Source organism: Malaclemys terrapin, chromosome 8 (assembly GCF_027887155.1).
Source record: "Malaclemys terrapin pileata isolate rMalTer1 chromosome 8, rMalTer1.hap1, whole genome shotgun sequence".
Lineage (NCBI taxonomy): Eukaryota > Metazoa > Chordata > Testudines > Emydidae > Malaclemys > Malaclemys terrapin.
The window spans coordinates 55,408,067-55,432,649 of record NC_071512.1 but is presented as its reverse complement, the minus strand read 5'-3'; the positions used below and the strand labels follow the sequence as shown (position 1 = coordinate 55,432,649).

The following is a 24,583-nucleotide window of genomic DNA, read 5'->3' as shown; positions in this document are numbered from 1 at the left end:
CATCACACTGAGAACACCAGCCTCGATGTGAAAGGATCCCTAGCATAGTTTCCCACGCCATCCAGCCCCCTGGCTCACACATCTTTATTGGCTGGGCACACTGACTAGTGAGCTCCCCACCCACCTCTACCTGGTCCACAAAGCAAGAGCTAAGGTCTTGGAATCAGACCATGTGGAAGGTCATTTTTAACTCCAGGCAGCACTACCTCTACTAAACAGAGAGTAACATCTGTTGCATCCTTGGGGAATTCTGATTCCTGACCAGACAGTATGCAGCATGGCATGCTCTTGCACCTCCACTTTCCTTTCTCTGCCTCACCTCGGAACTGAAGCACCATCCTCATTAAGTAGGCCCTAAGCTGCTTTTACAAAATCCACATTTGTGCTTGCAAATGGGTAGCTGCTCATCTAAGTACCCATTTTGCATGCCCCAGTTTCTGTTTGCAGGTGTAAATCAGGCACAAGAGCTGTGTATGCAAGTTTTGTGAGCAAAACATAGGTGCTAACCTTTGAAAGTTTAGCCTTTCGTGCAGGGCCAGCTTTAGGCCGATTCAGCCGATTCGGCTGAATTGGGCCCCGCGCCAAGAGGGCCCCGGGCTGCAGCTCTCCACCCCGCCCCCAGCTCACTTCCCCCTCCTCCCTTCTCCTGAATGCTCCGCCCCCTCCCCTGCTTCCCGCGAATCAGAGATTCGCGGGAAGTCTGAAAAAAAGCAGGGGCGGGCCGGCAGCACAAGGTAAGCTGGGGTGGTGGGGGTGCGAGAAGGGCTCCGGGGAGGCGCCGCCCGTTCCCGCCGAGCACGCAGGCACCAGTGGCTCTGGCCCGGCTCGGGTCCCCCGCAGCGCGGCTCGGGTCGGCTCCAGCCCGGCCCGGTCCCTGCGGCGTGGCTCGGGTCCAGCCCGGCCCTGGCCGGACCCCCGCGGCGCGGCTCCGGCCCGGCCCCGGCCCCAGCCCGGTTCCCGCAGCGCGGCTCCGGCCCCGGCCCGGTCCCCGCAGCGCGGCTCCAGCTCCAGCCCCGGCCCGGTCCCCGCGGCTCTGGCCCCGGCCCCGGCCCGGTCCCCGCGGCGCGGCTCCGGCCCGGCCCCGGCCCAGTCCCCGCGGCACGGCTCCGGGTTGGACCCAAGCCCGGCAACCCCGGCCGGAGCGCGGCTCGATTCCTGGGGGCGGGGCTTGCAGCAAGCCCCGCCCCCAGGAATCGGGCCCCACTCTTGCTAAAGCCGGCCCTGCTTTCGTGTCTGGGAATAATCCCTCCTGGAGTGTCTGGTTCAGAGGTTGACCTCCTACAATGGGACCTTAGAAATCGGAAGCTCCAGGCACTGTATTTGTACGTGTCCCGTGCAGGGCCGGCTCCAGGGTTTTGGCCGCCCCAAGCAGCCAAACAAAACGAAAAACAAAACAAAAAAGGCGTGATCACGATCTGCAGCGGCAATTCAGCGGGAGGTCCTTCGCTCCGAGCAGGAGTGAGGGACCGTCCGCCGAATTGCTGCCGAACAGCTGGACGTGCCGCCCCTCTCCGAAGTGGTCGCCCCAAGCACCTGCTTGGTAAGCTGGTGCCTGGAGCTGGCCCTGGTCCCGTGCACATTGTAAAGGGATCATCAGGCATCAAAGTACTCAGTTTTGCAATGTTACAAATGACTTCCATTCATGCACAGCAGCACCCAACACAGAGAATGTCAATCACAGTTCCCAGCATTAGCATCATGGGCAGCATTTCCTACCTTGCAAATCTCTTCCTGTGCTTTTAATATCCAAGGAATGACCTCTCCAGACGGCAGAAGATCTTGCAGGTTCCTGAGAGTGTTCGGCTTCAGGGGAAGGTGCTGGTGGTTGCTTTCTGTTAAATAGATCTCACATATCCTTTCACCCATCAAATGGCGCAGGAGGAAGCTGCCGCCTTTGCTGGAGCTCAGCACCATGCACAGAAAATCCTCCAGATCATGCCACAGATCCAAAAGATGAGTCTCCACAGCATAGTTCTTGCTCCTCAAGAACTTCCTGAAGGGGCGGCCAGCGCAGCTGTCGGCATTAAGTGCCCAAGGAAGGAAATCCAAAGAAGAAGAGGGTTTGACAATCTTTTTCAGGGCTAGCAGTGAAGGCAGCTGGGCAATGGGTGTAGAAGTACGTAGATCAGAGAGGCTTCTCCTTTTGCCAATCTCCTCCAGTTGAAGAGGCAACTGGGCGTTAGGGCTGGGTGTTTTGAAAGAAGTGGCCTTTTCCATATCTTTAACACCCCTTTCTGGATGTTGTGCCCACACAGAAGTCTTTCCCAGGGCATCCTCTTTAGGAGGTGGTTGCTTCGTGTCTGTCAGACTACTTGCACTCCAGTCTGAGCTTGGCTGCCCCTCAGGCTGCAGCCCAGGTCTCCTGTGTTTCTCTGTTTCTTTAGGTTGTCTTCCACAAGTTACGAGATCCCAGATCTGCTCCTTGGCTTTTTTACTGGAGTACGGCTCTGACGTAGCCCGGCTGTTCCTGATACTCATTGTGGGTGCTGGAGACACTGCCTTCTCCTTTGAGCCCACCTGTAATAAACGCTCTTGGTATTCCCACAGCAGAGGCTGGCAGGCCTCCTCCTTCTCCATGTTCAGCTTGCAATGAATGAAGAAGTTAGGGAGCCAATAACTTTGGATCTTAAACAGGGCTACTTTCTGCATCTCGCTCAGGAGCTCCCTCCTGGTGCTGATGTGCTGAGGGTGCCAGCCTGAGATCTTCAACAGAGACTCTGAAAAGGGCATGGAGAATTGTAAAGAGTAAGGGTTTAATCCAGAGCTCACTGCAGTCAATGACAGTCTTTCCGCTGACTCACTAGGCTTTGGATCAGACCCTGCAAGAGTAGGTTCTTGAGAAGTGAAGAGTAAATACGGCAGGGGAGAGAGGAGTCCTACAGACTGCACACTGCTCCCCATTCCATTATTTCTCATTGCAAGCGGCATGTACACAAAGCTATTGCAAGGATGAGTCTAATTTTAATGACTTTTTTTAAACTTGGATTTTTGATTGTGGTTTATCTGTTCCATGACAAAGCAACACATGCGCTGTGGCCATTTTTGTTCACATGCACAATCCCGGCATACAGCATGGCAGTCAGCAAGCAAAATAGCTCACTGCTTCCAGCCACAAGACAATGGTTTAACGCAAGGGGAAATAATAGCAATAATAATACCTTGCATTGTAGAGTGTTTTGTAATCCACAGAACACAAAGCACTTTATACAGGAAGGTAGAAGTGCATTTACTGCCCCGTTTTCCAGATAGGGTAATGCAGGCATAGGGACTAGCAGTTAAGTGACTTGGCCTAGGTCATGCAGTGACTCAGTGGCAGAGTCAGCAGCAGAATGCAAGCTGACTGCTTTTTAGCCCTTTGCTTGGTTCATCAGACTCTGGCTGCTCCACATACACCTTCATTTAGTAAGGGCCCAGTGGCAGGGTCATAACCCCACCAGGGCTTTCTGGGAGTTAACTTCTTAGATTAGCTTGACTACAGTACCAATTTGATGATGGACCGCACAAGCCCTCACCCCCGCTGAGGTGGGATAACTCTCTCAAAAGGATGCCAGGAGCAGTCAGTCTCCAGTTTTTCTCACTCTTGTGTTTGCCCTCTCTGCTACACCACTTTACTTCAGCTCTGCTCTGGAACAACTCCCCTCCCTTGGGTAAGAGAACGGATTTCGTTTCCATCTCCCGTCAGTTCTAGTCTCCACCACTGCTCCTCAAGCCTGAGCAGGTGGAGAGATGGCCCTCTCTGGGGTGAAAGAGGGATTTGGTCCTTGGGGGGTGCATGAGCCCCCTGTTTGGGGAGGCTAGTGCCTGGCCCTCCCCCTTCTGTCCCACCCGAGCCCCCCACCATGGCCAGAGGAGCCCACACCCCAGCCTTCCTGAGTCCTGACCCACCAGCCAGCCCAGGCCGCCGGCCAACCTGCCCCAGCCGCCTCAAGCCCAAGGCTGCAGGCTAGGGTGACCAGACAGCAAATGTGAAAAATCGGGACAGGGGATGGGGGGTAATAAGAGCCTATATAAGAAAAAGACCCAAAAATCAGGACTGTCCCTATAAAATCAGGACATCTGATCACCCTACTGCAGACATGCCAGCCCCAGCTGCCCTGGCTGGCCCGAGTCCTGGGCTGCTGGTCCACCTGTCCCAGCCACTCTGAGTCCCAACCCACCAGCCCGCCCATTCTAACCCCAGTGCCTGCTGGCTTTGGGGGAGAGGCTGAGTGAGGGTGGGAAAAGGAGCAGCGTGGGCAAGGTCATGGGGGAAGAGCGGGATGGGGGAGGGGCCTCAGGGTGGAGCATGGGCGGGGCCACACCTGGCTGTTTGGGGATGCTTAGCCTCCCCTGGCCTATGATACCAGCCGCCCATGATCTGGTCACATTGTTCATTGAGTGCTGGTCTCTCTGGAACTATGAGATCTCTAACCAAGTGATACTGATGTCCATTCTGCAAGGTGGAACTGTATGAACTGATTCCATGTTCATCAACCCCCTAGTGGTAAATACAACCCCATGTTTCTATCCCCAGCTCCTCAAGCCAGGCTTGAGGTGCTGGACAGAACCAGATGCACTGAAGTCTTGCTGCTCCTGGAAGTTCGGATTCCCAGCCTCAGATTCTCCTTACCAATGCTCATGCTGCAGAGGGTGACTACTGTGGAGCCCTCCTGCAAATGAGTGGCCCTCAGCACTTGGAGCAGTGACAGGTAGAGATCTCGCTGGGCAACATCTGACTCATCAATCTCCAAGATCCTTTCTGCAGCAAGCCAGAACTTTGTCAGCTCTTCCCCTGTTGGTCAGACACACAGCACAATGGTTAAGGGCAGGGAAAGAATGAGAAAGTGGGGAGAGCGAGCAGGAGAGACATTCCCTGAAAGCATTGCTGATGAGACAAACAGGGGCTATTCTAAAGTAAAAGAGTTCTATACGTGGTTTAAAGTTACATATCCCAATGTCCAGATGCAGGGATTGCCACTCTGCACAAACATATGGATACATAGGGAAGTAGGGGGCAGTATGAAGGAAGCTCTCTGTGCTCACCTGCCATTCCTTGGATAAAAGAACGAAAGCGCCACATTCCCCTGCTACCGCTAATGCACTTTTCGAGCAGCCATTGATCTGCACTCTTCCATTTCAGCATCTCTGCTGCAAGAGAAAGTGAAAGACATCACATCAGAATGTACTCGAGCATGTGCATGTGCAAACATATCCCTATGGAAATTCCAGTAGACTCCTCTAGAATCCTTCAATTGATCTCTGTTAGTTTCTGCTGGAGGACCAGCAGTACCAGGAGACAGCAGGTCAATGGACCTTGGCTGTTCCAAAACCTAGATGCCAGCTGGAACAAATAAGAGCCAGTTGCAAATGCTCAACTGGAATTCCCACTAGTGATACCCAACACATGAACATATGGACATGTAAAACCACACACATGCCCTCCAGACCCTGACATCCACTTCCCTGAGTTAGCCCCTCCCCCTTCCTATTTCCATTTTTTATCTCAACTGGGGCTTCCCCTCAAATCTTCCTGGTGTCTAACATTAAACCTAGGTTGCAAGAAGAAGCCTGAGATGCAGAGGAAAGATCAAACTGGTGTGAACTTTGCTCCTGTTGACTTTATAATACAAGATGAACATGGCTCAGTTATCTTCGCAGCTCTTCTGATAATGACATTATGACTCTGAGCCTTTGTTGAACTGCGTGGACCAAATTAATCCAGGGTGTAACCCAAGTTTATCCAGGATGTCTGGACCTTGCACTGCCATAGCCACCCAGGGGTTAATAGGCAGAGCAGCTACTTCCCCACCTGCAGGGAATTATGTGACTAGCAACAGTTGGGATAAAAGGCTGGAGCTCAGACAGAGAGTGATTGCTGCCCAGGAACCTGGGGAGGACTGCACCAGCTGCAGACTGGGAGGAAGCTATGCAAGGAGCCAGAGCCGCCAAGGATAAAATGCTGTAACAAGATTCTCTTTGAGAGGGGCCTGGAGGTCAATGAAGGTAGGAAGTGGCCCAAGGAAGCACATCTTACCTGCTTAGTACAGAGTCCCTGGGTTGGAACCCAGAGGAGAGGGAGGCCCTGGGTTCCCCTCCCTGCCTCCAAGGAAGGGGATGTGAAAGCCCGCCTGATGCAAGGGAACAAGAACTAGTGATCCCAGTATGTGGCTGAAGATGTGGCATAAGGTCATTGTACTGTTTGTTTGTTAGACTCTCTATTACCCCAGAAGGGGTGGGATGACAAACCATGTGGTTGGAGGGCTGAGTTCTAAGAATGGGCAAACCACTACAGGCTCAGAGTGGCCACCAACAAGGGCCACCAGAGTCCAAGAGGCTGCTACACTATGCCCAGTCACTGGCTGGTGGGTGACCTTTCTACACCCAATGACTGCATTAAATATTGGCTTCTCTGGAGTTATACCAGATGAATCTGGCCCTATGTATTTGTGCCCCATGATACACCAAGAGCATCCTGTCTGCCTTTCTCCCATTTGTCTTCACTTTCAACAGCTTTGCATTTCCCTGGTAAACAGGCTGTTGTCCTCATGTTTTGGGGTAAATACTATGGCCCAGATTCAGACCTGCTGCAACTATGACACAGACTGGCTGAGTCACAGGCCAGGACACTATTTTATAAGCACAGGACACCGCAGACAAGCAAATAGCCCTGATTTAGGCTTATTGGTGGGTTATCTCCTGACCCACCAAACCTACTATACATCACTGGAACCGTGGGACTCCCAATGGGATATACCATTGGTTTCTATCTAGGATCGTTCACAGGATATCATTTTTAAATGGTTGCTGCTCCTTCAGATGAGGGAAAAAAACAGGTCATCTCAGGACATTTATAAGACAGGATTATTTCAGCATCTCAGGCATTATGGGACAGTCCACTTTTGGATGCCATTCCCATCAAGATTTTAGGGAGAAATTGACTGGCTGGTGACTTTAATGGGAGTGTGCAAGTTAAACTTGGGTACAAGTGGTAAATGGTTTTAAATGCCAAAAAAAAAGTGTAAGTGGTGAAGTAGGGCAACTTGCAGCAATTTAACACTCAGTTGTGGGCGTGCAAAAGGAATGTAACTTATGGAGAGGGAGAAAGGTGGACAGGAGCAGAAAAACCAACTACAGCAAGTCCCTTCACTTTGGTCTGTGCTCTTCTGATATTTGCTTTTTCTACTCCAAGTTTCAGGGTATAATATGCTGCACCCCTTCTGCATGCTCATAGTGTCAGAGTCCCCTTCATGTAACCATAGTTACAGCATAGTGTGACCTTGCATGCATTGTAGGCGTGGGGCCACGCTGGTGGAGGTGGAGTACCTGCACATAAAAAATCAGGATTGCACCACTGCTCGTGCCCATAGTAGCTGAGTGACTCCTAGAGGAACTACCAGCAAATTCTCTCTCTCTCTCTCTCTCCAATATCTGCCTATAGAGGGGAGCTTGAAAAGCTAAAAGGAATACGATCTTTTTATGTGTGAACTGAGCACATTTGACCTGGAATCACTGAGGCAGAATAGAGTCCTCAGGTGCTAAGGCCAGAAGGGACCAGTCTGACTTCCTGCATAACACAGGCCATAGAATTTCACCCAGTGATTCCTGCATCCCACCCACCACGTCTGGTTGAGCCAGAGACTCTTTTAGAAAGCCATCCAGTCTTGATTAAAGTTCCCAAGACTGAGAAGTCACTGGGTTCCATTGTAAGTTGCTACAATAAACAATGCCCCTTTTGAGCCCTTTCCCACAGTTTACAAGTATTTTCCCCCTACACAAATGAAACCATTTACAAAAAATGCAACCATTTTATAAGCACGATGACCTAGTCCAGAATGCGTCTCCCACTCTTCAAACCTCAGTCAGCACACACTAGAGGTGAGTGCCTTAACTGAACAGAACCAGGGTACAGCACTGCTGATGTGCTAATCCTGCCCTACATTAGAATGTTTGTGCTTAAGGTCACCTTTGCTTACCTGCCTCCTTGGATCTAATGAAACTGAGAAGCTCCTGACAGAGAATGTAATGAAAACACAAGTTGGTTTTACAGAAGTGCGGCAGCCGGTACTTTTCCATCCAGGTCAATAAGCCTTTGTACTTTGGCACCTGTATCCCCCCACCCCACCCCAAAAAAAGATTGATTAGACTGTGAGGAATGATCTATCCCTGGTGTAGCTCCATTGACTTCATTAAATGAGAACCCATTAGGGCGAGGGGCCTGTAAGACTCCCAGGGCTCAAAGCCTGCTAGGACTTGTTTTTCATGACCTTTTCAGGGTAATGAACATTTGGGGGGACTTAAATCCCATTGATCCCAATGGGATTACACCTAGGGGGACAAGGATTTGCTTCCTGTCAGTGAAGCCAATGGAAGGAAGAGGTGGTGATGATGCAGCTGGAGCACTGGGGAAGCAGGATCCCCAGTAAGAACAGCAGAGATCAATAGTGTCAAAGCACAGGTGAATCCTGCTTGTAGCAGTGGAGAGGAGATCCTGCAGGAGGTGGCTTAGGGTGAAGGCTCCTGGTTTTGCAAAGACAGCCCTATCCTGTTTAAGGATGGAATGTTCTGCTCCACACTGTTCTATCCAATTCAACAAAACTTCTGCACATGGGGCCTGATCCTCACCCCCCCCGCCCGAAGTCAAGGGGAGTCTTTCCATTTACTTCAATGGAATTTGGATCAAGCCCCATAGAACTTCCCCAGGATCAGGGCCTTGATCACTTGTGCTCCTGATTGTACCCAGGGTTCATAAAGAACATGATTCCCCACATTAAAATAAATCAATTAACGGAATAAACATAAGGAGGGAACAAGAGGGAAGGAGAGTCACCCTTGGGAATCTTAAACCCCACTTGTTCTGTCCACCCCTGTTGTTGTCCTTCCCTCCCTTCTTCCCCACCCACCCCCTCCCTTTCAATGGAGAAGGTGTCAGCCCTCCACTGCATGCTAAGAATGTTACTTCCTCACCAGGTAGCATGGTAACTCTGGCCACAGGAACCACTGGCAAATGTTGGCCATGTAAATTGGTGTCTGGCCAAAGACCTGTGAAGAAAGAACAGGAGAGAAGTGAGAGAGATTGGGGTGTGGGGGAAGGGCTGATTAGTGGAGACAATAATTCCTCCTGGAAAACCCATCTTTCCCATAGACAATCATCACCACTTATTCTTCCAAGTCATGCAGAGTTCTTCCAACCTTTCTTGGTAAGCAGAGACACTCCTCAGGTACAATTATTAATAATAAATGAACCAACTGTTTAAAACTGAAGTGACGCTACCCCTCTCTATAGTCACGATTCTCAGTCTGTGATGTATTTGTATTACAGTGGGGCCTAGGTACCCCAGTATATTAGTGTTATATGTACAGTGAGTAAAGGGAAGCGTTTCCCCACAGGGCTTACAGTCTAAACAGACAAACAGTGGGAGAAAGGAATGATTGGTCCGGAATCGTGAGCAGCGGCGTGGCCTCAACTGGAAGAGGTTGGGCCTTTAAATCTTGATTTAAAGGCCCCGCTCCAGCTGTGGCTGGGAGCCCCGGGGCCTTTAAATCACCCCCGGAGCTACCAGCTGCAGAGGCGGCTGGGAGCCCTGGGGTCAAGAGGCGATTTAAAGGGCCCGGGGCTCTGGCCGCCGCTACCGCGGCAGAGCTCTGGGCCCTTTAAATCACCGACAGAGCCCTGCCACCGCTACCCCAGGGCTCTGGCAGCCGGGCTCAGGCACTGCTTTAAAGGTCTGGGGCTCCCCGCAGTGGCAGGAGCCCTGGCCCCTTTAAATTGCCGCCTGAGCCGGGCTGGCGGAGGCCCGGGGCTCACCAGGTGATTTAAAGGGCCCGGGGCTCCAGCCGCTGCAGGGAGCCCCGGGCCCTTTAAAGTGCCAGCCTGGGGAAGCTGGTCTCGTCCGGCACAGCATACTGGCTCTTTCCGGTATGCTGTACTGGACCATACCGGCTTACTTTCACCTCTGGATTGCTTCAACTTTACAGATTAAGTGATTTCCTGGTACTTAAGGTCACCCAGGGAGTGTGTGGCAGAGCTGGGACTTGAACCCAACCTTTCTGAGGCTTAACTCACAAGCTCATTCCTTCTCTTCCATGAGCTCTGTCCTACTAGGCCCAAAAGTAGCCATTTTAGGAACAAGCTCTGGAGAAGCTGGGAAGGCAGAAGGGATTCAAGCAGTCAAAATCTCTGTTTTACATCTCAGAAGACATCACCTCCAGCAGTTCAGCACCAGTCCAAGCCTGAACATCTACACTGCTATTTTTTTAGCCCCACGGGACTCAGCCAGTTGACCGGGGCTCTGAAATTCAGTACCAGGGGGTCTTTTATTGCAGTGTAGACATACTCAGGGAAACCAATGGTGCTGAAAGTAGTGGGATTGAGTCTATATTTTTCACTCCTCTCTGATCAGTATTGAATCATTGTCCCAACAGACTGTGATGCTGGCAGGCCAGCTCTTGCCAAGGCTGCAGGTTTTAACTAAGAACCGACAGACTCATAGCTGGAGACCAGACCAATTCATTTATGTGTTAATGTTGTTCAAAATAGGTATTAGTCTTATAAGTATGTATGTAGTGTTTAGACTCTACAGGATGTTTGTAAGTTGCTGCATGCATTAATCTCATTTGTACTGTCTGTATTCTATGCTATAAGGAAATAGGTAAGCTTTGCTTTATGGCTATGAAAATGTTTGCTCTAAACTTGTGAACTCATATGAAAAGAGTGTTTCTCCCTCACCCTCCACTGCTTGTCCAGAAGGACTATCAAAATCAGATGGGCCATCAAGGAATATCACAATACAAAGGATTGGTGAATGGTCCTATTGCACCTGGGAAACGCTATGTGCAAGGCCTGTCCTAGGGACTTGGAGGCTGACTGAAGGAAATAAAAAACAAAGACACGAGAAAACTTGTCATTTCTTTGCTATTTGAACTCTCATTGGGCCAGAGACCCCAAACTGAGGCAGAGATCCCTAGGGGTGACTCCCTGGGTCCACCCTGGAAGACGTCTTGAATTGACAAACTACCACATCTCTGTCAACTTTAGGATTTAGATTGCAACTCATTAGTGCGTATATGTTTGCTTGCTTTAACCCTTAAATAACTTTCTTGTTTTGTTTTTCCTTGTTAATCAACCTTGAAGTTAGTTTATTAGAAGATTGGCTACAGATATTGTCTTTGGCGTGAGATCTAAGACACAGATTGATCTGGGGTAAGTGATTGGTCTCTTGGGACTGGGAGCAACCTGAATATTTTGTGATTTTTGTGACCATTTATCATTAAGTCCAGCTTGTTTGAGTGGCAAGATAGACTGGAGAGTCTAAGGGGACTGTCTGTGACTCCATGGTAAGACTAGTATAGTGATCCAGGAGTTCACATTTGTTACCGGCTTGGTGAAATCTACTTGTAGAACACACCACCGGTTTTGGGGCATTTGCCCTGTTTTTGACAGTCTGCCCTGAGGTCAGCAGTCCCTGTTGTGAGCCACTCCATACAGCGCGACACAGGCACTATGTGCAAAAATAAGGTGTTATTCCCTCTGTGCTGCCTAAAGTCCTGCTTGGATAACTACATTCTGCCCATCTAACACTGACCCCTCCCCCCCCCCGGACTTAGCTTGCAACAGCTGACAAAATTACATCCAAAGATGCATGCCCATGGAGCAGGTGTAGGGATAGCTACCAGAGAAGTGCTGGCCTGAAATTCACAGGATTCCTTAAGACCTGCAAACTCACCAGGGTTGTGGGTGGGAGGGTAGAATCCAGAAAGAGTGAGCTAAACTGGAAACTTACGGGGAGATTCAGGAATGTGTTGAAAAAATCTACAAAGACTTCATCTTCCAGCAGAACCACCAGCTCCGTGGAGGCTATCGTTGCTAGGGTGGGAGAAGAAAAACAATTACCCAGAGAGGGAGCGAAACTGAACCAAAAAATGAATTTTAAAATGCTAGGGTAGCCCACTGGGAGTGCTATAGGGCCCCCTCTGTGCTAATTACAAGAGAGACGGATGTTTTACAGCCATCATTTGCAAGCTGGCGCTCAAGCTGCAGCTCACACCTTTAGCTCTGGAAGTTCCTAGTTCAATCCCTGGTAGTCCTCATACTAGGAAAGACAATTGTTTAAAACAGTTCTTAAATAATTCCTTCTAAAACCAGTTTAAGGAATACAAAAGGAGGAGAACGTTTAATAGATTGGGTTCCTGTAACACTGAAAACTCTGAGAACACTTCCACAGAGAGGCTTGGGAAGGGTAAACAAGTTCTCTCTCAGTACACTGTGGAACAATTCCTACAGCAGCTCAAGTTAGTGAGGTGCTTAGAATCCTGGGATATGCCTCAAAATCATCATCGTGCCTGACCTGGGTTACTGCAATGCCAATGTGGACACAGCTGTGACTCAAAGCACCCCCATGTTCACACACTACTGCAAAGATGTTTGTACAAAATATGCCTTTTAAGGTGGTATTTGAAAACTAATAGCAGGTCTATAGAGATGTATAAAATCATGAATGGAGAAAGTGAATAAGGAAGTGTTATTTACCCCATCACATAATACCAGAACCAGAGGTCATGCAATGAAATTAATACACAATAAGCTTAAACAAACAAGGAAGTACTTCTTCACACAGTGCACATTTAACCTGCGAAACTTGTTGCCCGGGGATGATGTGAAGGTGTGATGAACTGGGACTGTTCTTACTGTGGTCTGTGAATGCTGACAGGGGAGTGTGGCTAGGATAGTCTGCATTGGGGGATGGGAGACTGCCCGAAGGAGAATACCTGAGCATGTAACATGAGAACCCAGGAAGGGGTTGGAGGCCAGGTGACACCTTGGCCCGGGAAACTGAACAAAGGCTGTGGGAGGGGTCGCTGAAGGCAGAGTGTTGGAAGCGGGCTGGAGAGATGGCTGGGAGGCAGAGATGGCTCTGACCTCCCAAAGAGGGGGGGGCTGGGATGCCCTGGGACCCCAAGATGGACCTGAGGGGGGCCCTGTTGTCTGTGCCTGCAAGACCTGTCTTGGACTGTATTCCTGTCATCCAAATAAACCTTCTGCTTTACTGGCTGGCTGAGAGTCATGGTGAATCACAGGAAGCCGGGGGTGCAGGGCCCTGAGTCCCCCAATACTCCGTGACAGAAGGCTAAAAGTATAAAAATTCATGGAGGGTAGGTCTATCTGTGGTTATTGGCCAAGATGGTCAGGAATGTAACCCGATGTTCTTGGTGTCCCTAAACCTCCGACTGACAGAAGCTGGGACTGGATGACAGGGGATGATCACTCAATGAATTGCCCTGGTCGGTTCATTCCCTCTGAAGCATCTGGCATCAGCTACTGTTGGAAGACAAGATACTAAGCTAGATGGGCCATTGGTCTGACTCAGTATGGCCAGTCTTATGTTCTAGCACAATAGTCATTAATATCATTGTAAAATGCATGTATTAATCGAATATGTGAAGTTATGAGTTTCCTCTGTATAATGTTACTAGAAGATGTGTAAAGAAGACAGCCTAAATAAGCAAGTCTGTCCTAGACAAAGAAATGAGGGCCCAGGAGGCCACGCCTCCTCACCTCTGCTACACATGCTCCAGGTGGAAGGGACAGATAAAAGGAGACAGCCCAGCTCAGTCTGGGCTGGCTGAGGAGGAGGAAGGACGTGTGTTGCAAGCGCCTGCAGAGACACCTGAGACTCCACGAGGCAAAAACCATGGACCCAGACTACGCTGCAAACAACCAGACAACCACAGAGATTTATGGGAACACCGAGCCACTGCCAGCTAGGGAGAAGCCTGGGCTGCACCTTGTGGTAGGAAGTGACCTAGGGAATGTAGTAGAAGCTGATGCTTAAACCCTTAACAGGGAATTTCCCAGCTTCATAGGGACCTTGGTTGGAACCCGGTGGAGCAGGATGGCCTGGGTTCTCCTACCCTTCCCCACTTTCCACTAGATGTGGCTACTGCTGGTTTGCTCTGCCCCGCCAAGGGGCTACAAACTGACTGTTTGTTCTGCCCTGCCCAGAACCTCAGAACCCCCAGTTGCTATTGCCTGCCCCAACAGGAAGCTCAGGGGCCATACATTGTTTGTTTGCCTTGCCCTGCCCTGCCCAGGGGCTGCAGGTTGATTGTTTGCTTGACCCCACCAGGGATCCTGAGTCCACCTTGTTGCAATCATCTGATCCCACAGGGAGTCCTGACGATTGTGTGATGGGGGTGTACCAACCCAGCACTGGGCCAACAGGGCGGCCCCACTTGACACGCAGGGTCCCCCCATCATGTTGCTAATAAAGTTGTTTATTTTAATCTAAATCAGCCCAGTGCTGTGTTGAATTTAAGTGACTATTAACTGCAATTAACATGGTAAACTGCTGGGTATTGTCTTTCTGAAGGAGCAAATGAACTTTATTTCTCTGAATGGTGCAGGAGAGGGCTTGACCTTTCAGGGCAGATGGTTTTGTACAAATTCAGGACTGGAAGTGCATTGGAGTCATTTTGCCAGGAGTAACCAAACCTGGGTGGGGTGGTTGTGTTGTAGGCAGGCTGTTGCGGTCAGAAGCACTGACCCAGGGCTGCACCGCACACAGACACTTAGGATATTACATTCTTGTTTGGTGGCTGTTGGTGTCCAGGCTGTGAACTACAGCAGCAGAACATTTAAGCTATCCAGGGTTACAGGGCAGACAGTGACATAACCCCTTACTGGTCTGGATTGCACCCCAAAACATGACCTGGCTACATGAGTATGAGTCAAGTGTGGCTCCATAGCATTGACACTTGTGGGTGGGCGTGGCTAACCGGGGTGTCCATTCCTGGGTGCCCAGACCTGAGTAAACACTGCAGTGAAGACATATCCTGAAGGAGGTTTTACGTAGCCAGAGTTTGTCCCAGTGTGGGATCCCAGGTTCTGAAAGGTCAAAGGGCAACTCTCTAAACAATTAAAGTGTCTACCTCATGCAGGAATAGCATTAGTACTCTGAAATCAACGAGTCAGTGCAGTACAAAATAAAGAAGAGACACTGTGGCTGACTGCAGGAGAGGACCAATCCCAAAATAGATTTTAAGACTAAAACATCATGTGCCAGAGCTCTGGCTGGTGTGGATAGGAATTGCTCCTTTGACCCCCCTGAAGCTACCCCAGCTTACACCAGCTGAAGAACTGGCTCTCTATATTGGTACCCTTTAACTGCCTTTCTGCAGAGCATGCTAATAAATTCCCAGAAACCACCACAGGTCAATGGACAAGAGAGACAAAGTGACTCAGGTTATAGTGACAGTGAGTAACTTCAGAAGCTCCATCCATCCAAGGATCGAAAGGTAGTATATGAACATTATTAATGAACGGAGTCTCCCAATATCCCTGTGAGCTATTATTACCCCTGTTTCACAGATATGGAAGTGAGGGATAGAGGCAAGATGGGCACCTAGAAAATGTGCACTCCAAATTAATGGATACTTCCGAAAGCTTACACTTAAGTGACCAAGATCACACAAGAAATCTGTGATAGAGGCAGGAATGGAACTTAGATTTCCTGAGTCCCTGGCCTGTGCTCCCCCCAAACCAAACGTGGGCAAACTACGGCCCACGGGCCACATCCAGCCCGTGGGACTGTCCTGCCCGGCCCCTGAGCTCCCAGCCAGAGAGCCTAGTCCCCAGCCCCTCCCCCGCTGTCTCCCCTCCCAGGCTGCCCCATGGGCCACACTCTGGCCCGCCGCTGCCGCTGGGCAGCGTGGGGAGCGCAGCTGGCTCTGGCCGGGTATCTCAGCTGTGAGCTCCTGCTGCTGGTAAGGGGAAAGGGAGCGGGGGGATTGAGTAAGGGAGCGGAGGGTTGTGGGGGGCAGTCAGGGAGGAGGGGGGCGGTTGGATGGGGCAGAGGTTCTGGGGGGGTGGTCAGAGGATGGGGAACAGGGAGGGTTGGGAGTGGGAGTCCCGGGGGGCCTGTCAGGGGGCGGGGATGTGAATAAGGGTTGGGAGGGCAGTCAGGGGACAGGGAGCAGGGGGTGTTGGATAAGGGGGTGGGATCCTGGGGGGCAGGAGGTCCCAGGAGGGGGTGGTCGGGGACGAGGAGCAGAGGAAGGTTGGATAGGGGGTGGGAGTCCTGGGGGTCAGGGCATGGAGGTGTGGATAGGGGTCAGGGAAGTAAGGAAACAAGGAGCAGGGGTGTTGGATGTGTTGGAGGTTCTGAGGGGGGCAGTCAAGGGGTAGGAAGTGGGAGGGGGTGGATAGGGGGAATGGGCCAGGGGAGGCACAGCCTTCCCTACCTGGCCCTCCATACAGTTGCGCAACCCTGATGTGCCCTCGGGACAAAAAGTTTGCCCACCCCGCCCTAAACCCTCTTTCCCTCGTTAATTGCTTGCTAAGGCCTCCAGCAAGGGTGTATTGCAGGTAACTCACCAGTCTTGTTCATGTTTTCCCCTGTCCTTGAGATCTTTGCTGTTACTGCCAAGCCAGACCATTCTAAAGGGAGTTGTTCCTTTATGATGCGTTAAGTATTGCTGCTGTGCAGAGTTCCACACTCCACATGGTACCAGCTGGTGAAAGTGCAATGCTACTCTGAAAATGGCACTGCAGAAGTCCATCTGTATCGTCTGCTCATTGATTCCCAGATCAAATCTGCCAATCATTTCTTTTCTAACTGCAAACCTTACAAATATACTTTGGGAAGCTCAGAGTCAAACTGGGGACTTTCTGTCTCAAGCATCATCCCCTGTAAGAAAGATTCTGTAGGCCCAACGTACGCCCTTAGTGACCTCTGTAACCCTTTTATCTTCAGATTAGGCCATCACCTGTCCTCTGGCTTCTTAAATGGTGTAAAGAGCTTCCAGTCCTGTCCCGTAGCAAAATCAGCTTCAAACAAAACACATTTGCTGTGGAAGCCACAGAGGAAATACTGGATCCTACAATACAGCCAGTCACTTCTCTTGATTATGGTCACAATCCTGCAATGAGCTCTGTCCCCACTGCAGGAGCCCCACTGAAGTCAGAATCAGCACAGAATCACCTTCTACCCATATGCACCAGGGAAAAGAAGAGCTTGTAGGTAGTGTGACGGGTTTGATCACAGAAACCCCTAGGGACTGTCACCTGATGTGCTGAGACTACCTCTGAGCCCATTTTCCCTGCCAGATTGGCCTCCAGAACCTTGCCTTGTTGAGGCAGACAAGCCAGTCTGCTCCAGCACAGACCCAGGGTCTGAACCACACGCCCCAAAGCTGCAGACTTAACTGAAAACAGCTTAAGAAGTGCTCCTGTCTCCAGCACCCAGACACCCAGCTCCCAATGGGATCCAAACCCCAAATTAATCTGATTTACTCTGTATAAAGCTTATACAGGGTAAACTCATAAATCGTTGCCCTCTATAACACTGATAGAGAGATATGCACAGCTGTTTGCTCCCCCAGGTATTAATTACTTTCTCTGGGTTAATTAATAAGCAAAAGTGATTTTATTAAGCATAAAAAGTAGGATTTAAGTGGTTCCAAGTAATAACAGACAGAACAAAGTAAGTTACCAAGCAAAATAAAACAAAACATGCAAGTCTAACCCTGATACATTAGGAAACTGATTACAGATAAAATCTCACCCTCACCTCCAATAAGCTTCTTTCACAGACTGGACTCCTGCCTAATGTGGGCCCAATCCTTTCCCCTGGTACAGTTCTTGTTAGCTCCAGTTCAGGTGGTAATTAGGGGATTTTTCATGACTGGAACCTCCTTTGTTTTGTTCCACCCCTGTATATCGCTTTGGCACAAGGTGGGAATCTTTTGTCTCTCTGGATCCCCAACCTGCCTTCTAAATGGAAAAGCACCAGGTTTAAGATGGATTCCAGTACCAGGTGACATGGTCACATGTCCTGTGAGACCCCAAGCCTTCATTCTTCCTGGCCTGACTCACAGGAAGACTTGCAAGTAAACAGAGCTATGTACAACCAATTGTCCTAGTTGATGGGAGCCATCAAGATTCCAAATCACAATTAATGGCCCACACTTTGCATAATTACAATAGGACCTCAGAGTTATATTTCATATTTCTAGTTTCAGATACAAGAATAATACATTTATACAAATAGGATGACCATACTCGGTAGATTATAAGCTCTGTAATGATACCTTACAAGAGACCTTTTGCATGAAGCATATCCCAGTTACATTATATTCACCCTCATTAGCATATTTTCATAAAATCATATGGAGCGCAACATCACAGGCAGCAGCATCAGTTCACCACCCTGGCTTCTGAATCTCAGCTACTGCTCTATTCTTTAGGTAGCTCGGCTTGCCAGCTTACACTTCAGGCTTCACCCACTCTAGGACTGCAAGCTGGACTCCAGCTCAGACTCCAAGACCCCTTGCTGCCCATGCAATGCAGGGAGTTTGCACTGTAATCCAATTAGCTCCCCTTTGTGGGGAAAGCTGGAAAGGCAGCTGAAGGCAGGTCCCAGAATGGCAGGGAGACAAAAATGATATGTGAAGTGCCGGGCAGCAGCAGAATGGTGAATTCCACTGCAGAAATGCAGATTCCTGTGGCATTGGAGAAATGCCATATGCCATGGCCATCTAATTGTGGAATCCACAGGGGCCTGTCTGAGATGAGTGGAGCAGATCACACCTCTCAGAACTATTGTTTCAGGCTGCCTGCAAACTCAGAAAGGTGCTGCTACGTCACTTTACATTAAGGGCATGTCTACATGTACAGCGCTGCAGCGGCGCAGCTCTACCGATGCAGCTGGAGCAGGTCTGGTGAAGATGCTCTATACGGACAGGAGAGAGTTCTCCCATCGGCATAATAAAACCATCTCCGCGAATGGCAGACGCTATGTTGCCTGGAGAAGCTAGCTCAGCGCACACGGGCACGTATGATGGCGTAACTTATGTCTCTTGGGGGGAGTGGTTTAGACACACCCATGAGTGACATAAGTTATGCTGACATAGGCTGTAGTATAGACATAGCCTAAGCTAATGTGTTCAACGTTATCCCCACAACCCTAAAAGGTGAGAACTGAGATTGCGGAGCACAATTCTGCAGCCGGGGGTGAATTCCATGGCACTTTAAGGTTTCAAATTGTTTTAATAGGAAGATATTGTAAAAGACATGTGGTCTGATTCACTGGTGTCCATGGCCTTGTTTCATGATGCACACTAGTGCAAAACAAATGCAAAGTCAGTGTAAAGCTAAATGGTAGCATTCAGCTCCACTTTGCACTAGTGTAAATGATATGAGTTTTAGAGCAATGGTGAATCTAACCATCCAGTACTCAGTGTGGCAGATGGACATTCAACAACTATTATTTTTAATTATTCCATATCTATTCATATTTTAACCTCTATTTATATTATATATATTATCTTCTTTAATTGTAGGATAAATAATCTTTCTATCTAAAAACTAGCAAAAATAAATAAATAAATCCTCCCTTTATATTTTATTCATAAGGGTGAAGAAATCAAGTCCCAGAAACAACGAAGAGTTAATTATCTCTCCAGATGACTATTTGAATGCTAATAAGCCTTTAAGGGAACTCTGTTGATGGGAAGGTGTTACATCTCTGGAGCTATTAAACAAAAGGAAACAACGGATAAAATTATGCCCAAAGGGGAAGGGAGAATGTAGACTCTTGTGTGTGTGTTTTACAATTTCTGGATTATTGGATTTAAAACTAGAGAAAAATGGAAATTATTTGAATGGTGACTTAGAATATAGATGTCCATCAACATCTGAACAGGAGGAACTCAGTCATTCTTGGCACCTATATAGCACTTTATATTTGCAAAGCTGTGTACAAACACGACCTAATCAATTTCAAAGACTGTGTTGGACATGGACATAGAAAGAGTTATACCTACTCTGAAACCTGTAACTGAGTTATTCAGGGGAGACAGCTTCTAGTAAAATATCAACAAGAAGAGTAGATTGGGGAAAAGGAAAGAGGTCTTTCTGTATTGATAAATCTTCCAAGGAGAATTGCCCTATATTTATCCTAAGCACTGTCCAAGTAGAAGTACATTGGGTCACATTCATCCTTAACTTAACTTTATTATGGAAGTCTATGGAACTACAGTGAGGATGAATCTGGCCCATTGCTGCTATGGTATTTCTGCCCTTTGCTGGACACAAGAACTACCAGAAATGCTCCAGTTTTGCAGGCCCACTTCTGGTAGTTTGGCAAAAGCTCAGATAAGCTACCAGACACGTGGTTTCTTATCAACATGAACCTCAAAACCTTCTGAGATTCCCTCCTCCCCTTTAATATGGCATGTGTGTAAAACAACAGGCTCTCTCTCTCCCACATACTAGATCTATACATTTTATTTCTAATTTACAGCATCTTGTCTGAGCTTTGAAGCACAGCAAGGATGTGAGTAAACAAACCTTACTATTCTTTGAAACAGGGCGCATACCTGCTGAGAATCTATGACATCACCGTCAACATTCCAGAAGACTGGAAAAGGGCAAATATAGTGCCCATCTATAAAAAGGGAAATAAAAACAACCCAGGAAACTACAGACCAGTTAGTTTAACTTCTGTGCCAGGGAAGATAATGGAGCAAGTAATTAAGGAAATCATCTGCAAACACTTGGAAGGTGGTAAGGTGATAGGGAACAGCCAGCATGGATTTGTGAAGAACAAATCATGTCAAACCAATCTGATAGCTTTCTTTGATAGGATAACGAGCCTTGTGGATAAGGGTGAAGCGGTGGATGTGGTATACCTAGACTTTAGTAAGGCATTTGATACGGTCTCGCATGATATTCTTATCAATAAACTAGGCAAATACAATTTAGATGGGGCTACTATAAGGTGGGTGCATAACTGGCTGGATAACCGTACTCAGAGAGTTGTTATTAATGGTTCCCAATCCTGCTGGAAAGGCGTAACGAGTGGGGTACCGCAGGGGTCTGTTTTGGGACCGGCTCTGTTCAATATCTTCATCAACGACTTAGATATTGGCATAGAAAGTACGCTTATTAAGTTTGCGGATGATACCAAACTGGGAGGGATTGCAACTACTTTGGAGGACAGGGTCATAATTCAAAATGATCTGGACAAATTGGAGAAATGGTCTGAGTTAAACAGGATGAAGTTTAACAAAGACAAATGCAAAGTGCTCCACTTAGGAAGGAAAAATCAATTTCACACATACAGAATGGGAAAAGACTGTCTAGGAAGGAGTACGGCAGAAAGGGATCTAGGGGTTATAGTGGACCACAAGCTAAATATGAGTCAACAGTGTGATGCTGTTGCAAAAAAAGCAAACATGATTCTGGGATGTATTAACAGGTGTGTTGTGAGCAAGACACGAGAAGTCATTCTTCCGCTCTACTCTGCTCTGGTTAGGCCTCAGCTGGAGTATTGTGTCCAGTTCTGGGCGCCGCATTTTAAAAAAGATGTGGAGAAATTGGAAAGGGTCCAAAGAAGAGCAACAAGAATGATTAAAGATCTTGAGAACATGACCTATGAAGGAAGGCTGAAAGAATTGGGTTTGTTTAGTTTGGAAAAGAGAAGACTGAGAGGGGACATGATAGCAGTTTTCAGGTATCTAAAAGGGTGTCATAAGGAGGAGGGAGAGAACTTGTTCACCTTAGCCTCTAAGGATAGAACCAGAAACAATGGGTTTAAACTGCAGCAAGGGAGGTCTAGGTTGGACATTAGGAAAAAGTTCCTAACTGTCAGGGTGGTTAAACACTGGAACAAATTGCCTAGGGAGGTTGTGGAATCTCTGTCTCTGGAGATATTTAAGAGTAGGTTAGATAAATGTCTATCAGGGATGGTCTAGACAGTATTTGGTCCTGCCATGCGGGCAGGGGACTGGACTCGATGACCTCTCGAGGTCCCTTCCAGTCCTATAATCTATGAATCTATGAATCTATGAAACATGCAGGCCTGGATTACCCTGACAATGTTAGTTTCTAATAAAAACGAGGCATCCGGTGGCACCTTAAAGACTAACAGATTTATTTGGGCATGATCTTTCATGGGTAAAAAACCCACTTCTTCAGATGCATGGAGTGAAAATGATAGATACAGGCATAAATATATACGCTGGCACATGACGAGAAGGGATTCCTCCTGCGTGGACTCCTACTGATGGTCAAAATGACAGACTGGACTTCTACATAGAGTGTTTCTGCAGACGTGCACAGGCTGAAATTGTGAACAAACAGCATCACTTGCCCCATAACCTCAGCTGTATAGAACGCAATGCCATCCACAGCCTCAGAAACAACTCTGACATTATAATCAAAGGGGCTGACAAAAGAGGTGCTGTAGTAATCAAGAACAGGTCAAATTATGAACAGGAGGCTTCCAGGCAACTCTCCAGCACCACATTCTACAGGCCACTATCCTCCGATCCCACTGAGGAGTAGCAAAAGAAACTACACCATCTTCTCAAGAAACTCCCTGCTATAGCACAGGAACAAATCTACACAGACACAACCCTAAAGCCCCAAACAGGGGTATTCTATCTGCTACCCAAGACCCATAAACCTGAAAATCCTGGATGCCCCATCATCTCAGGCATTGGCACTCTTACAGCAGGATTATCTGGCTATTTGGACTCTCTCCTCAGACCCTATGCTACAAGCACTCCTAGCTATCTTCGAAACACCACTGACTTCCTGGGGAAACTACAATGAATTGGTGATCTTCCAGAAAACACCATCCTGGCCACCATGGATGTAGAAGCTCTTTACGCCAGTATTCCACATGAGGATGGACTACAAGCCATCAGGAACAGTATCCCTGGTAAGGCCACAGCACACCTGGTGGCTGAGCTTTGTGACTTTGTCCTCACCCACAACCATTTCAGATTTGGGGACAACTTATACCTTCAAGTCAGCGGCACTGCTATGGGTACCCGCATGGCCCCACAGTATGCCAACATTTTTATGGCTGACTTAGAACAATGCTTCCTCAGCTCTCGTCCCCTAGTGCCCCTCCTCTACTTGCACTACATTGATGACATCTTCATCATATGGATCCACGGGAAGGAGGCCCTTGAAGAATTCCACCTGGATTTCAACAATTTCCATCCCACCATCAACCTCAGCCTGGACCAGTCCACACAAGAGATCCACTTTCTGGACACTACAGTGCAAATAAGTGATGGTCACATAAACACCACCCTATACCGGAAACCTACTGACCGCTATTCTTACCTACATGCCTCCAGCTTCCATCCAGGACACATCACACAATCCATTGTCTACAGCCAAGCCCTGAGATACAACCTCATATGCTCCAATCCCTCACACAGAGACAAACACCTACAAGATCTTTATCAAGCATTCTTAAAACTACAATACCCACCTGGGAAAGTGAGGAAACAGATTGACAGAGTGAGATGGGTACCCAGAAGTCACCCTACAACAAGACAGTCCCACAAGGAAAATAACAGAACACCACTGGCCATCACATACAGCCCCCAGCTAAAACCTCTCTAGCACATCATCAATGATCTACAACCTATCCTCGAAAACGATCCCTCACTCTCACAGACCTTGGGAGGCAGACCAGTCCTCGCTTACAGACAGCCCCCAACCTGAAGCAAATACTCAGGAGCAACTACACACCACACCACAGAAACACTACCCCAGTAACCAATCCCTGTAACAAACCCTATTGCCTACTCTGTCCCCATATCTACTCTAGCGACACCATCAGAGGACACAACCACAACAGCCACACCATCAGGGGCTCATTCACCTGCACATCTACTAATGTGATATATGCCATCATGTGCCAGCAATGCCCCTCTGCCATGTACATTGGCCAAACCGGACAGTCTCTATGTAAAAGAATAAATGGACACAAATCAGACATCAGGAATGTTAACATACAAAATCCAGTAGGAGAACACTTCAATCTCCCTGTACATTCTATAACAGATTTAAAAGTAGCCATCCTTCAACAAAAAAACTTCAAAAATGGACTTCAAAGAGAAACTGAAGAGCTACAATTCATTTGCAAATTTAACACAATTAATATGGGCTTGAATAGGGAGTGGTAGTGGCTGGATCATTGTGGCAATTTCCCTCTCTTGGTATTGATACCTCCTCATCAGTTATTGGGAGTGGACCACATCCATTCTGACTGAAGTGGCCTTGTCAATACTGGTTCTCCACATAAAAGGTAACTCCCTTCTCTTCATGTGCCGGTGTATATATTTATGCCTGCATCTGTAATTTTCACTCCATGCGTCTGAAGAAGTGAGTTTTTTACCCAAGAAAGCTTATGCCCAAATAAATGTTAGTCTTTAAGGTGCCACCAGACTCCTCATTGTTTTTGTGGATACAGACTAACACGGCTACCCCTCTGATACTTAGTTTCTAATGGCTAAGAGCAATTGGTGTTCCATGACAGCAGGTGGCACCGTCAGATTAGAAATACTAAACTCACCACTTTTTGCAACTGTGCTTTGATTCTTGGTATCACATTACACTGGATACATCAGCAGAAAGACAGGAATCATTAATACAAGGTCACTCCTTTCAAGTCTGGCTTGCTATTCCCCTTCTCCTTGAAGTAGATGTAGCAATACCCTTCAGGTTTGCACACACAGAATCAATGCCTCTAGAAGAGACAATGCCTAGTGGATTGAGCATGGGCCTGGGAGTCAGGAACTCTGG

At 48.3% G+C, this 24,583-nt stretch overlaps 1 protein-coding gene across 1 annotated transcript in view; it reads right to left on the bottom strand.

The window, feature by feature from the left end:
• Positions 1–16,410, bottom strand: part of RGSL1 (regulator of G protein signaling like 1) — a 51,898-nt gene extending 35,488 nt beyond the window's left edge. The window contains 8 exon segments of the mRNA XM_054038747.1: positions 1,717–2,717; positions 4,610–4,772; positions 4,921–4,968; positions 4,970–5,127; positions 7,953–8,082; positions 8,944–9,018; positions 11,760–11,859; positions 16,364–16,410. Coding sequence (XP_053894722.1) covers positions 1,717–2,717; positions 4,610–4,772; positions 4,921–4,968; positions 4,970–5,127; positions 7,953–8,082; positions 8,944–9,018; positions 11,760–11,859; positions 16,364–16,410 — 1,722 coding nt within the window.
• Positions 16,411–24,583: the final 8,173 nt, after the last annotated feature.